The sequence below is a fragment of the Muscardinus avellanarius genome, assembly GCF_963383645.1.
Source record: "Muscardinus avellanarius genome assembly, chromosome: 19".
NCBI classification, from domain to species: domain Eukaryota; kingdom Metazoa; phylum Chordata; class Mammalia; order Rodentia; family Gliridae; genus Muscardinus; species Muscardinus avellanarius.
The window spans coordinates 26,027,328-26,042,256 of NC_137805.1; the positions used below are offsets into that span (position 1 = coordinate 26,027,328).

At 49.9% G+C, this 14,929-nt stretch overlaps 1 protein-coding gene across 2 annotated transcripts; it reads left to right on the forward strand.

Moving 5' to 3' along the window:
• Positions 1 to 888: 888 nt before the first annotated feature.
• Positions 889 to 14,929, forward strand: AURKA (aurora kinase A; the record flags this gene model as incomplete). 2 transcript variants are annotated; one of them, XM_080716096.1, is made up of 8 exons in its annotated part: positions 889 to 933; positions 2,949 to 3,216; positions 5,541 to 5,595; positions 7,216 to 7,407; positions 8,076 to 8,214; positions 12,045 to 12,193; positions 14,447 to 14,621; positions 14,744 to 14,929. In XM_080716096.1, the coding sequence occupies 8 exons, from the start codon at positions 892 to 894 to the stop codon at positions 14,927 to 14,929; spliced, it is 1,206 nt and encodes a 401-aa protein (XP_080572222.1). The 2 variants fall into 2 exon arrangements, with proteins under 2 accessions (XP_080572222.1, XP_080572221.1); XM_080716095.1 differs by having other exon boundaries at positions 892 to 933; positions 7,219 to 7,407.

Genomic DNA, 14,929 nt, shown 5'->3' on the forward strand with positions numbered 1-14,929 from the left:
AGGTAAAACAAATCTGGCTTTCAAGGACAGGTCTGGGATGGGGCTGGAGATGGCTTTGAAAGCCTTAGACCAAGGAGCTCGGAGCACCCCGTGAGCGGGAAAGGGAAAGGAGTGTGTGTGAGAAGAGCCCCTGGGTGACTGAGGGATGACCTGAGCAGTACTCCCAGATCTGAGGCCAGCATTCGAAGGGGGTCAGGGCCCCAGCTGCGTTTTGCCCTTCTAGAGCTGGGGCGCCTGCTGGGCGAGGGCTTCTGTGGAGGCTGTGGGAAGGGAGGGAGGCAGAGGGCCCAGAGGCTCTTCCCTGGGCTGCCCTCACCGCTCATTTTGGGGAACAGTGAGGCCAAGGCAGCAAAGAGGGTGGGAAAGAAGAGGAGCGAGATGGGAGCTGAGTGACGGAGGGAGGGTGGAAGGATGGTGACTGGCAGCCCTGGGGGGTGCAGGTGAGGGCGAGCGGGTGCTGGGTTGGCAGCCGAGGGCTCAGCCCTGCGCCTGGCAGAGCCAAGGCCTAGGGCTCAGAGGGCCTGGTGGAGGGCGAGGAGCAGGGGGGCCTGAGCTTTGCTATTGGAGGGGATGGGAGGGGAGGTGAGATGCCCAGGGTTGGGGGCCGCCGTGGCGTCAGCGGGACTCCGCAGGGTGGACGGAGGTGATCTGTAGAGGAGAGGTAGGAGCCCAAAGCTGGAGTCCTCTAGGAAGAGCCCTTGAGAGGGCCGGACGCAGTGCAGCTGGAGTTGAGCAACCCTGGACGGCGGTGTGTCAGATGAGAAAGCCTGGCAGCTTCACGTGGACAAAGAGAAGTGAAAACCTCTCCCCAGGAGCTCCAGCGCTCCTTGTACGCTGGCACCTCACAGCAGGAGATTTACTTAAATGCTCTTCTCTTTCTCTTCAGGCATCATGGACAGATCAAAAGAGAACTGCGTTTCCGGGCCCATTAAGGTAAGTCAACAACCTGTGATCACAGTCACATAAAACTTGCGTGGAGCTTGGTCTGGTGTCTCACTTCTTCCCATGTGTTGGTTGTAACAAGTTCCCCTGCCACGCTCGGCCGTGCTGATGCCTGGATGCTTTTATCAGGAGTAAACGACCGAAGCCTTGCACGCTCTCCACAGCTGTAGACGGCTCGAGGACTGTTACACACTGAAACCGAGGTGGATTTGAGGCTTCCTCTCCAGCACGGCCCCTCCTTTAGGGTGGACCCTTGAGACTGGAGAACATTCAGCCCCCTCCTCGATTTTGTGTGAATTGTTCAGGCTTTTAGAACTAACGCTTTTGTAAGACACTATGTACAGGAATGTAAACATACCTGTTAGTAATAACTTTTTTTTCTTTATGGTACTGGGGATTGAACCCAGGTGCATTCTACCTCTGAACTATACCCCCAGCCCTACTTTATTCTTTTTTTTTTTTTTTTTCCGGTACTGGGGATGGAACCCAGGGACATTCTACCTCTGAGCTACACTCCCAGCCCTATTTTTTTTTTTTTTAATTCTTTATTTTGAAACAGGGTCTCACTGAGTTGCAAAGGGCCTCACTAAGTAGCTGAGCCTGGCCGCGAACTGCGATCCTCCTGTCTCAGTCTCCAGAACGCTGGGATTACAAGCGGGCACCACCACACCCAGCTCTATTTTTATCCTTTATTTTGAAACAAGTTCTCACTTAATTGCAGAATGCCTCACTAAGTAGTTGAGGCTGGCTGAGAACTGCCATCGTCCTGTCTAGGCCTCCCAAGTACTGGGATTACAAGCCTGTGCCACCATGTTCGTTCTAGTAATGACTTCTGGGAGAATGCATTTGTTTCTTTTTTAAGTTGTTTTTATTCAAGTTCATTTTGTAAGTAGTTAAGTAAAACATTGGTAAATAATAGTAAGAAGCTTACCAAAATTTAGACTGTCTTCACTGCTTCTTCATTTGCAGATAACCATTGTTGAACAATGACATATTTCTTTCAGTCTTTCTTTTTTTTTTTTCTTTTTTTTTTTTTTTTGTGGTACTGGGGTTCCTGGAAGCCCTTCTACCTCCGGGCTACACTCCCAGACCTCTTTTTACATTTTTATTTGGAAACAGGGTCTCCTAAGCCAGCGCGCGCGGCTGGCTTTGAACCTGCGCGATCCTCCTGTCTCTGCCTCCCAAGCGCGGGGATTACAAGCATGCGCCACCACGCCCGGCTTCAGTCTTTCTTTAAACATATGCATTATCAAAGAAATGTAATGAATTAGGGTTTGGTAGTAAGCTTTAATAGCACCATAGGGATATATTTCTAAGGCATTGAGAATCCTTAGAAAATGGACAGTTTCTCCCTTTTTGGGTAGAAGTTTCTTTAATGAACATTTTGTTAATGGAGTGTGATTTTTTTTTTTTTTTTTTGGTGGGTTTGGGGATGGAACCCAGGTGTGTTAGACCTCCGAGCTATACCCCCTGGCCTATTTTTTATTTATTTTGAAATAGTCTGTCCATGAACCGCGATCCTCCTGTCTTCAGCCTCCCAAATGCTGGGAGTACAAGTGTGCACCACCATGCCTGGCTTGATTTTCTATTTTTTTAGGGTGAAGAATTAAGTGAGGGTGGGAAATATTTAAATAGTCCTTTTGGCCATTTTCTTTTATCTTTTTTTGTGGTGCTGAGGATGAACCCAGGGGCGTCCTACCTCTGAGCTACACCCCTATCCCTTTTTACTTTATTTTAAATTTTAAAACAGGGTCTCACTGAGCTGCTTAGGCTAGCCTTGAACTTGCAGTCCTCTTGTCTCAGCCTCTCGAGCACTAGGATTGCAGGTGTGCGCCGCCATGCCAGGCATTCCCGCTGTCGCCATTCTTCTGGAAATGCTCCTTAGAACAGCGTTTATCATCAGTGATGGTCATTATTGTTATACTAGAAGGCAAACCTTGTGGGATTCGGTAAATATTCCTGCTCCATCGTGGAGACCATGAACCTTGTTTTACTTCCTGATCTAGGCTACAGCTCCTTTTGGGGATGGTCCAAAACGTGTTCCGGTGACACAGCATCTTCCGCCTTCGAGCCTGGGCTCTGCAAACAGTGGCCAGGCTCAGCGGGTCCTGTGTCCTTCAAACTCCTCCCAGCGCGCTCCTTCACAAGCACACAAGCTCGTCTCCAATCAGAGACCGGTGCAGAAGCAGTTGCAGGCGCCAGGTGCCCCTCGTCCTGTCTCCCAGCCAGCGAACGTCGCCCAGAACAATGAGCAGGCCCAGTCGGCAGTGCCCGGTAAGCCCGGCAGCTCTCAGATACGGCGATGGGCATTCTTTCTAGTTGTGGCTGAGAAGGCAAGGCTGGGGCCCGCCTTTGTTATTTGGAGCCCTGCCTTCGATATCACAGCTGTTGAGGATGAGGAGAAGAAATGTCCATGTGGACGTAACGGTGTCTTTGGGGCCAGGCCTGCTAAAAAGACAGATCAGATTTCCACGCTCTTGGAAGAGTTGGGCATCTAGGAAGGACACATCAGTCCTGTGTCCTTTTTCTTTTCTTTTTCTGCGATACTGCGGACGGAGCCCAGGAGCATTCTACCTCTAAGCCACACTCCCAGCCCTATTTTTTATTCTTTATTTTGAAACAGGGTCTCAGTTGCCAAGGGCCTCACTAGGTAGCTGAGGCTGTCCACGAACCACGATCCTCCTGTATCAGCCTCCCGAATGCTGGGGTTGCAAGCGTGCACCACCACGCCCAGCTTCCTTTAGATTTTTTATTAGTGGGACAGGGTGCGTTGGGTGTTTGTAGCAGGTACATTTGACAAACTGAGAAGCTCCAAGGTTTTGACACCTGGGGGACGTCCAGAGACGTGGTGTGGAGGCACGCCAGGGTGAGGGCATGTGGGCATTGCTGGTGATGGCAGTGGGGCTTCATCTGGGGGCACTGGGAAGTTGCTGGAGGTTGGGCGTGTGTGCTGGTACTAGGAAATTGAATCCAGGGCTCACACATGGTAGGCAAGCACTCTACCACCACACTGTACCCTCAGGCCATTTAAAAAATTTAGTTTGCGGCAGGACCTTGCCTAGTTGCCCAGGCTGGGCTCAAGCTTGTGATCTGCCTCCTGAGTAGCTGAGATCATGGGCACGCAAGCATGCTTCACTGTGCCTGGTGCCGCTAAAGGCTTTTTGAGCAGAGAGGAGAGCAAGCCTGTAGAAAGCTTACTGGGTGTGCTGAGTGAGTCAGCGAGTAGCAGCGCAGGATCAGGCCACCGGCTAGGGAGAGGGTTGAGGTTGGTCCCGTGGTCCCTCTGCGTGGAGCAGGGGGCGATGCGTGCTGTGTACCAGGTGTTGGGTGTGTACACAGCAGGCTCTGAGACAGGGATTCTGCATTCTTACCCCATTCAACCCTCAAAACGACTTTGTAAGTAGCCAGAGGGGAAAGCTAAGGCTCAAGCAGTTAACTCTCCAAGGACACAGCCCTTTGGGAAGGTGCAGGTGCTGGAGAGCCCATGTAGGGTGCTGGCTTAAGGGAACTAGGTAGCAGATTAGACCTGGAAGACAGCCAGGAGGAGCTGGGGATTGAGGTGTAGAGAAGAACTTCCCCTCTGTCCTCACAAGGTTTGGTAATTAAATCTACAAAACCAACTAACACTAGACAGATTAACAGAAGAAAACAGTTTTAATCTCCACATGCAGAAGAGTTGCATAAAATGAGACAGGCCAGATGGTTGAGGTTTATGGAGTGCCTGGAGCTGCAGAGGGGAGGTTCCCTGGACCTCTGAGGAGGAGGCCCGAGGCAGTGCGCGCCGAGCCTGGGCTGCTGGGCAGAGGATGGCTCTGGGATGGCCGATCTCATCCAAGCAGTCTCTTCCTGATGTCAGTTTCCTTTTAGAGATGAGCTTTGCTTTCACAAAAGGACAGCTGTTCAGAGCTCCCATGTCTGCAGTTCCTCCAATAAGCAGCTCAAAATATGCTTATTGGAGAAAAAGTGCATTTTGAGTGGCGCGTCCTGGTCTCCTCCGGGCATGTTTTGGGGTGATGTGTCCGGAGCCCCAGCAGTAATTGTGATTAGCTGAGCTAGTGAACTGTGAGGAGGGAGAAGCTACGTTCAGGTGCCCCTGGAGTTGAGGTCTGGAGGGGGACAGGACGGGCGCAGATGTCCCATGTTTTCGCAGCGAAATGACACGGTAACTGTTCCCCTGCGGTGCAGCGCTCATCGGACAGCTTTCTGATAGAGGTCTCTGTGTCTCCCCTTGGAAGAGGGCACCTTGCTATGTTTGTCACGTGCTGTTGATAATCTCGGCTGTGTGGATGCTGGCCGGCCCACGTGGGGGCGCAGGTGACGAGATGGCCGCTGGTCCTGGGTGGGGTGATTGGCAACCCTTCCTCAGAGGCTTTTCATGTGGAAACCAAGGCTGCAGGGAAGGAGAGTCTGCGTGGTCTCAGTCGCCAAGTTATCGCCACCTCCCTTTCTGTGCTCTGGGCATTCTGTAAAGACTTGGTGTGGTAGTTTTTCCTACCACACCAAGCTGAGGAGGCCCGGGTTCCATCGTTCTGACGTACCATGTGAATACCATTGTGTGACATGTATATTTTGTTGACCGTTCTTTCGTCTCCATATAGGAAATAATCCCGAAAAGGAACCGGCATCCAAACCGAAAAGTGAAGATGCAAAAAAGTAAGCGAGGCCCCCGCAGGGCTCAGGGCTCCTGCCGTCTGCTGAGCGCATCGTCTACTGCGCACTGGAGGTCTTTGTCTCCACTTAGGAGACCGTGCTTCTAGAGTTTTAAAAGGACCTTTTTAAAAAAGGATATTTTTACTAGAGACTCAAGTTTTGTTTTTGTCTGGCATGGTGGTGCATGCTTGTAATCTCAGTACTTGGGAGGTTGAGACAGGAGGACTGCAGGTTTGCGGCCAGCCTCAGCTACTTAGTGAGGCCTCTGCAACTAGGGAGACGCTGTTTCAAATAAGGAATAAAATATCGGGCTGGCCCTCAGCCGCCTTCTCCCAGGGTCCACTGAGGACCTCCTCCAGGACCTGGAGTTTCTCTGGTATCCCAGATATTCCCTAGCTGAGCATGTCAGAGAAAACACATGTTCCTTCTCTCTGTGCTTGGGTGGAGTTCAAAGGTAGAATGCCCCTGGGATCAATCCCCAGTACCAAATAAAAACGTTTTTCTCTTCAAATCTAGAAAAAGCATGTAAGGAGGACATATTATGGAAAACTTGATCCCTTCCCACCCTCAGCAGCACCTTGGCTTACACGTGCTTTTCTTCTACAATGGTGCACAGTTTGGGGCTGGATTCTTGTGTAGTTGTCCAGCTGCCCCTGAACTCCTGGGCTCAAGCAACCTCCTGCCTCGGCCTCCTGAGTAGCTAGGACTACAGGGCACCACGAAGCACTTGGGTTTTGGTGTTCTTTTTTTGTTTGTTTTTTGTTTTTTGCAGAACTGGGATTGAATCCAGGTATTCTACCTCTGAGCTATATCCCCAGCCCTATTTTTTATTCTTTATTTAGAAACAGGGCCTCACTAAGTTGTGGAGGGCCTCGCTAATGAGCAGAGGTATGCCTGGAATCTGCGGTCCTCCTGTGTCAGCCTCCCAAGTACTGGGATTTCAGGCTGTGCCATCAGCCCAGCCTAACGTGGGTTTTGAAAAACCAGGATGTCGTGTTGTAGAACCAGACATAAAGGTGGCCTTGCAGGCATTCTGCAGTCTTGCTGGCCGGGGCATCTGCCGCAGACGTTTTCTAAGTGCCTGCTCTATCCTCTGGACTGGTTGGCAGCATGGAGGAATAGCCCGTGGGCTTGTTTGCTTTTAGCCACCTAACAGGCCGCCTCAGAACCCAGCTCTAGTGACTTGTGCCCACCTGGCCTGGGGTCCATGCCTCCGTCAGACTGGCTCTCCCCAGCCCAAGGGTGCTGGCTTCTCCGGGGGTGGAGGCCGGTGGTTAGCTGAAGGGGATCGTCGTGGTCTGGAAGCAACCTTCCTCTCCAGTTCCTTTTCCTTCCGAGTGGTCGGTCAGTTGTAAGGGTGTCAGGGGTCCCTGCTCCCGAGCACGGTGCAGCCCGAGGACCCTCACGTTGGCTTCTCTGAAATCAAGCTTGCTCCTCGTTACCGACTCGTCCAGCCGGTGGCAGCCGCTGTGAGGCTTCACGTTACCACTTGCTACTCGTGCTTTCAGCGGGGTTCTTGCTGAAGGCTCATGTCAGTATAATTTGGAATATGCAGTTATTTACAGAATGCCTGCTGCTCATTGGTAAGTCGTTAGTAAAGATTTGTTTCAAATTACTTCCTAGAAGGCAATGGACTTTGGAAGATTTTGACATTGGTCGTCCACTGGGCAAAGGAAAGTTTGGCAATGTCTATTTGGCAAGAGAAAAACAAAGCAAGTTTATTCTGGCTCTTAAAGTGTTGTTTAAATCTCAGCTGGAGAAAGCAGGAGTGGAGCATCAGCTCAGAAGGGAAGTAGAGATACAATCCCACCTCCGGTGAGTTCCCTGCTGGCGCGCAGAGGGCGGGGCCGTGGGCGTCCTGTCTCTGACAGAACTTGGAGACATTCTACCTCTTAGCTATACCCATAGCCCTTTTTACTTTTTTTTTGGGGGGGGGGGTCTGGGGATGGAACCCAGGGGCATTCAACCTCCGAGCTACACCCCTGCCCTATTTTTTATTCTTTATTTTGAAACCGGGTCTCACTGAGTTGCAGAGGGCCTCACTGAGTAGCTGAGGCTGCCTTTTTACTTTAAAACAGTCTCCTGGAGTTGCTGAACTTGGGATCCTCTTGTCTCCGCCTCCCACGCCCTGGGATGCGGCCCTGTGCCACTGTTGCAGGCTGCCCGCTGTGCCGGGCGCTTCTGTCCATGTTTGCACATCACGCTGCTGTGTGGATGCCATGTTCTTTTTGTTAGTATGCATAAATTGATATTTGCCCCCCCCAAGGATAAAGATAATCTAAAGGAAGGGAATAACAGTCTCAACTAGCCCTGAGGCCTGTTCATACTTGAAAGTGCGTGTGAAAAGATATGCAGGTATACGTATCTCCTAGAGTGGGCTTGCGGTTTCAGATACACTGAGAAACGCCACTGGTTTTACATACATGAGGGGTTTGTGGCATCGGTGCCAAGAGCAGATGTTACAGCCTTGTCCTCTGTTGCAGGCATCCTAATATTCTCAGGCTGTATGGTTATTTTCATGATGCTACCAGAGTTTACCTGATTCTAGAATATGCACCGCTTGGAACAGTCTATAGAGAACTTCAGAAGCTTTCCAAGTTTGATGAGCAGAGATCTGCTACCGTAAGTTTTCAGTGTTGCCCAGGCTGATTCTGCTCCCATCGTCCCGGTCCTCTGTTGCAGTGCGCCTTTTTCTCACAGCAGAACGGTTCTGCCTTAATGGGAAGACGGCTTAATGGGGTCAGGTGCTGGGTGTGGAAAGTGAGAACTCCCGGTGTGCGTCTGTCCAGGTGGCCAGGCGCAGGTAGCTGCTGGGGCTGCTTTGTTTCCATGGTTGTTTTTCTGTGACAGTACACAGCTGCCCTCTTTTTAAGATAACTGTTCAACGTACTTGTTTGTTATAGAATAGTTTTGGCTGTACAGCAGTCATGGCGACAGTACAGTTTCTGTGCACCACACACCTAGTTTCTCCTATTAACATCTTGCATTCGTGGTACTTTTCTCACAGCTAAGGACCTGGTACTGACACATGACTGCTAACCAAGGCCCGCGTGTCCTTCAGAGTTATATCTAGTTTTTCTCGTGAGTAGGTGGGGGGTGGGCTTCTGAGGGGGATCGTGGGGGTGAAGGGCACTCTCCCCGGCGGGACCTTTGCTGGCTGGTCAGCTGAATCCCCATGTGCGGTGGTGCCTGGCAGCCAGCTCCACGCTCCTGTCCCCCCCTTTCCATGCTGTGATAGTGTGCGCTCTCAAAGGCAGCTGCTCTGCTGAGCCCGCGGTACAGCTGTGGGGAGGAGGGTATCAGGTAAACTGCTTGGTACCTGTGCCACGGCATTTGCCCGTCCTTTTACTTATTTGGTCATTTATTTAAACATTGACTCGTGGCTGTTATACTTTGATGCTGTTGCTCAAATTGTGGCAGCTTTGGCCACTGGGGACTTAGTTGGTTCATCATCCTTGTGTACTTCTGTTTATGCACTTCCTCATTACCTGTTACACCAGACGAGACCTAAGCTTCTTGTATTTCTTGCCTTATTCCTAGAGACAGGCATTTCTCTGAGGTTCCTCTTGTGCGAGATGGTGTTGGAAACCGAGATCTGGGGCCGGGTGTGCTCAGAATCACTGGGTTGTTGTTACTGGGCCTCTGCATGGTGACCTATCTGTCTGAAAGCGGGATGCGTTCCTGCCGCCGTTGGCTAACCGGGTCCGTGTGCATCACACCCTCCCCCCTACCCCGGCTCCAGCAGGGAGATGGGTTTAACCTGGACTTCACGTAACCGTCCGCGTATCCGGCTCCAGCGCACGTGTGTTGGACATGTGTGTATCAGAATTGCTAGCCAGGTAGCCCAGTGGGAGACGGCTCTCAACTAGTGTAGTGCGCACCGTTCTTTTGTCTTTGTTTACAGATTCTGCTTGTTCCCAAGTTACTTAGGTCAGTGCTCTCTCTCTGCACGCCACAGTGAAGTCGCCTCCACGTTCCTGATGCAGTTAGACGCTTTGCCCAGGACCCGGCCTCCTCCTGGGCACTTGCCTTTAGGATTGTAGACAGGAGCTTTACTTCTTTCAGTTCTGTCTGCAGTGGGTTGTAGCTTGTTTTATTTTGCTAAGTCGGTCGGTCTTCACTTCTTGATGTCGATGTCCTAGTTAGGAAGGTCACCTCTACTCAGGTCGCTTTGTTTCACTCCTCCATTTTCCCAAGACTTCAGTCCAGACGGAATTTATTTTGATGTAAGCAGATAGTTATTTGAAAGAACAGTTCTTTCAGATTCCTAGTGGTTAGACTGAGAACACACTTGCCTGTTTTCAGGTTAAGCGGAGTAACTGGAGAGATGGGAAGGACTTTTCCAAGCCACCCTTTGGCATGGTATGTGGGGGGGGGGCGGAGGAGGAGGAGGTGCCAGGGAGCTGAGGCTGCAGCCGGTCAGAGCGGGGAGAAGCCCGGCACAGCTCGGGCTGCCGGGAGAGCAGCTTTCTTGGTGTTCACTTTCAGTTGATTGTGTCTACGTTTTGGTATCTGGCTTTAGGCTGAAAGAATGAAAAAATGCCTGCCCTTTCTGACAGTGACATTTAGTTTCTACCCACCTAACTAACCATTTTTGTAACATATGTTCAATCCTGTCTATCAGTTAGGGTATTTTTCTGGGGGGGCACCGGGGATTGAACCCAGGGGTATTCTACCTCCAAGTTACACCCCTAGTCCTTTTTGTTTTGAAACAGCATCTAAGTTGCTGAGTTTTGGCCCGCTGCTGAGGCTGTCCTTGAGCCTGTGATCCTCCTGTCTCAGCCTCCCAAGTACTGATGTTATAGCCATGTGCCACCATGCCCAGCTTAGCAATTGCTTTGGAAAACAAACTTAGTTTAGTTAGTTGCATATTCTTTCAATATGCTATCCTATTCTTCTGTGTTAAAACAAGTTCTGGACTTGACTTCCTAAATTCTTTTTTTTTTAAGTTTATTTTTTTAATTTTTAAAATTATTATTATTATTATTATTATTATTATTAATTATTTTGGGGGTATTGGGGATAGAACCCAGAGGCTTTCTACCTCCAGGCTACACGCCCAGACCTATTTTATATTTTATTTGGAAGCAGGTTGTCACTAAGTTGCTGAGAGCCTAAGTAGCTGAGGCTGGCTTCTAACCTGTGTGATCCTCCTGTCTCAGCCTCCCAAGCGCAGGGATTACAAGCGTGCAGCACCACGCCCAGCTTGACTTCCTAAATTCTAAAAGTTGAGTTGGGGACAGGGAAATCTTGGAAGATAACTTAAATAAAAGTAAGAGGACTGCTTTGCTTACATATTTTTATGTTGGCTGATGAATTGGCACGCCTCACCACTTACTGTACAGTTCACGTCTGGTATCCTGTTACAGCGACACAAGCCGGCCGGGAAGTAATGTAGAGAACAGATTTATTTCTTCCAGTTCTGGAGCCAGGAGTGCAGAGCAGCCCACATCTACTAGGATCTTCTTGCTGAGGTGTCCCATGACGGAAGGGGAGGGCAAGGGACCCAGCTTGTGTAATCCACCCTCACACCATCAGCATTACCAAGTCATTCGTGAGGCTGGAGCCCTGTGACCAAGCCACTCTTAACACGTGCGGATTGAATTTCCAGCACGTGCTTTTTGGGGGACATAGTCAAACAATAGCACTGTTTAATATGGTAGTGAACTTCATTGTAGCTTTATTGTTAAGGATAATCTTTTCCCAGATATCTTGTTTTTGTTTTGAAACCAGGTCTCACTAGGTTGCTGAGTCTCACTACTTGCTGAGGTTATCCTTGAACCTGTAATCTTCCTGTCTCAGCCTACCAAGTACTGGGATTACAGCTGTGCACCACCATGCCTGGTGATCTTGTTTTTAAATATAGGAGTTAGCCGGGTATGGTAGCACATGCTTGTAATCCCAGTATTTGGAACGCTGAGACAGGATCGCAGGTTTGCGCCAGCCTCAGCCACTTAGTGAGCCCCCCTGCAACTTAGATCCTGTTTCACAAAGGGCTGGAGGCAACTTGGTGGTAGAATGCCCTGGGGACTGATCCCCATTTCCTGAAGGAAAAAAAGGAGTTGACAACACTGGAAAGCTCAAAATTATTACACAGCACTGTTTACATGTCTGAATCGCTGGTTCGCACCAGTTCTTGAGCATTGTTTAATTCTTTAATTCCTTGCTGCGGAGACCTAAATCGCCTTGTGGGGTAGACTCATAGTTCATAGCCAGTGCCTCCTGTCTTTCCGTGTCACATCAGCTGTATTAGCAAAAAGATAAACACTGAGTAACTCTGCAAACGGCTATAAATTGCTTCAGGCGACTTTTATAGGCTTACTGTTTCTACAGTGTTTGCTTTAAACCTGCAAAACATGTTAAACTGTTATGTTTCCTTTAAAAAGAGATGTCTAATATTGTTTAAATCTGAACATGGACTTTGAATGCTTTTTTTTTTTGCTCTTCAATAGTATATTACGGAATTGGCAAATGCCCTGTCTTACTGTCATTCAAAGAGAGTTATTCATAGAGACATTAAGCCAGAGAACCTGCTTCTCGGATCAGCTGGAGAGCTGAAGATTGCGGATTTCGGGTGGTCAGTCCACGCTCCGTCGTCCAGGTATGGATTTGAGAGGCAGAGGTCTCCAGCGCACCAGACTGGGGCGGATCACGAGCCGACCCCTTGAGTATTGTTATGACTAGCCAGAAACAGCTTAGGCCTGATTGTTAACTTATCGTACAGCAAAGTTCATTCTGTGGCCATTGGGGCTGCACATGGCCTTCTAGCCACGGTTAAAGATGTTCCTGTCCTTGGAGGCCGCCGCGGATGGCGAATACGTCAGCAGATAGCTGAGTACATGGTGGAAAGCTGACGGTCCCGCCGAGTGCTGGGGTAGAGACTCTGCTGCCTCCTTGAGGAGGAGGAACCTTCGGGGAGGCAGCAACATAAGCACCTAGAGATGAGAACGAAGTTCTTCAGGGGACACTGAAAACAGATTGGTTTGGGGGGGCCTTGAGGGTCGGAGTTAGTCTCTGCTTTTGTAACAGGAAGAATAGCTCTTTCTTTAATCCTCTTAAAGGTGAAGAAACAGAGACATCAATCTAATGAAACAGCTTAAATCTTAGGTGGATGTTCCAGGCAAGAACTAAAATACTGTTTTGAGTTTATTTGACTTTAATTGAACCAAATTTGTGTGAATGGGCATTTAAAAGCATACCTCAGACTTTGTCATCTTAGAGGAAGGACAAAAACTTATCACTAGGTGACTTTTATTTTTAAATACTGGGCTTTGAACCCAGGAGTGTTCTATTTCTAAGTCACACCTCCAGCCCTCTTTTGTATTTGGAAAAAGGGTCTCAGTAGTGTTGCCGAGGGTCTCGCTGAGCTGCGGAGGCTGGCCTTGAACCTGCAACCTTTCTGTTTCAATCATTGAAGTACTGGATTGTAAATGTGTGTCACCACGCCTGGGGGCTTGTCAGATGACTTAAAAAAAAATAAAGCCAGTTAGAAGAAATTGTATGGCCTAAAATAGATGCCATGGTGGGGGAAGCCTTTGTTTTTGTTAGAGGTAATTTCTTTTGTTTTTAGCACTACACTGGACATGTCCTTGCAGTTTTCTAATTTCAACCTCAGTGGGAGCTCTTGTCACCCAGTGAGACATGATAAAGAACTGTGGGCTTTGTGAGGCCGTGGGCTAAGCTGGGCCTCATCTGTGCGCTGGTCGGCATGACAGAAAGCACAGCCTCTTTTCCTGAAGAGATCGATTCTGTGGATGCTGGTGGCCACTCGAGCCTGCATCTTGAATGTTATCTGCGTGTTGGGGCCATCGTTGGGGAACCCCCGGCACAGCCTTAACGGGACTGAGAACGTAGCTGTCTGGGAGGTGATTTCCAAGCCACACCCACCGAATGGGCGTTTGTGAGCTCACAAGGCACCAGCTACGGCCACTGTGGCCCCGCGCTGTCATGGTGTGAGCCGAGCAGAGCCGCAGTGGCCTCCCTGCCATGCTCCTGGCTGGCTGTCGGCCAGCCCAGCTCATTCCCAGCCTTGTCGTCAAAGCCCCAGTGGACACAGTTGCTGAGCTGGGGGGCGGCTTCCTGTCTACCCAGGGCCTCCACCCAGCCGCGCTGGCAGTGTCTGCTTTCTCGGGGACACTGGGAAACAGGCCGCAGCACCAGGAAGCGCGCTCGAGCACCACAGTGTGCATGTTCAGAGAAACGCCGTACCGTGGCGCGCCCACGAATGTGGACAACATTAACATCTGCTGTTCAGGTTCAGATTTCTCCAGTTTTCCACGGAGTTGTATAGCTCCTTCTAAAAGCAGAACCCTGCCAAGGGCTGTGTGCTGTATTTGATTCTCTTTGTCCCCTACGTGTTTCTCTACTTGTGGTGTCATTTAACCTGGACTTAATATAGAACTTCAAGTGTATTCAGAGAACCCTGCAGGGCAGCTTTTGTATCATAATGACACTTTTAATTCTAGCTTACTCAAGGATGTTCTGGAATCGGGCAGATTTGGAGCGAAGCTTAGTTGTTTAGCGATGTGATCTTATGTATTTCCCTCAATCAGTCTGTTTCCAACTACTAAAAATAGTGTGTGTGTGTGTGTGTGTGTGTGTGTGTGTGTGTGTTGCTGGGGATTGTACCAGGGGCATTCTCCCCTGGGGGCATACACCCCCAGCCCTTTTTATTTTTATTTTGAAACGGTCTTGGGAGGTTGCTGAGCGTCAGCCTTAGCGAGTGAGGACTTGATAAGTACCTCCTTCACGGGCTTTGGCCGGGGGCGCACTCGTCCATGTTAGCATAATGAGTGATTTAGCAGCTGCTGTGATGGTAGAGCATGAGCAGGTCAACTGAGCCTCCGTTTTCCAGGAGAACCACTCTGTGTGGCACCCTGGACTACCTGCCCCCTGAGATGATCGAGGGCCGGATGCACGACGAGAAGGTGGATCTCTGGAGCCTCGGTGTTCTTTGTTACGAGTTTTTGGTCGGGAAGCCACCTTTCGAGGCAAACACACACCAAGAGACCTACAGGAGAATATCCCGGGTAAGATAACAAAGGACCTAGCACTGTCCGTTCTTCTGTCAGCCTGAACGTGAAGGCTGAGGTCTGAGTAGTTGTGCCGTCTCTCACCCGTGTTTTGTGACATCTTGTCCCTTGTACTCCAGGTTGAATTCACGTTTCCTGACTTTGTGACAGAGGGAGCCAGGGACCTCATTTCGAGACTGTTGAAGCATAATCCAAGCCAGAGGCCAACGCTAGCCGAAGTGCTTGAACACCCCTGGATCATAGCCAGCTCATCAAAACCGTCCAGTTGCCAGAAAAACAAAGAACCGAGTAGCAAGTCGTCATAG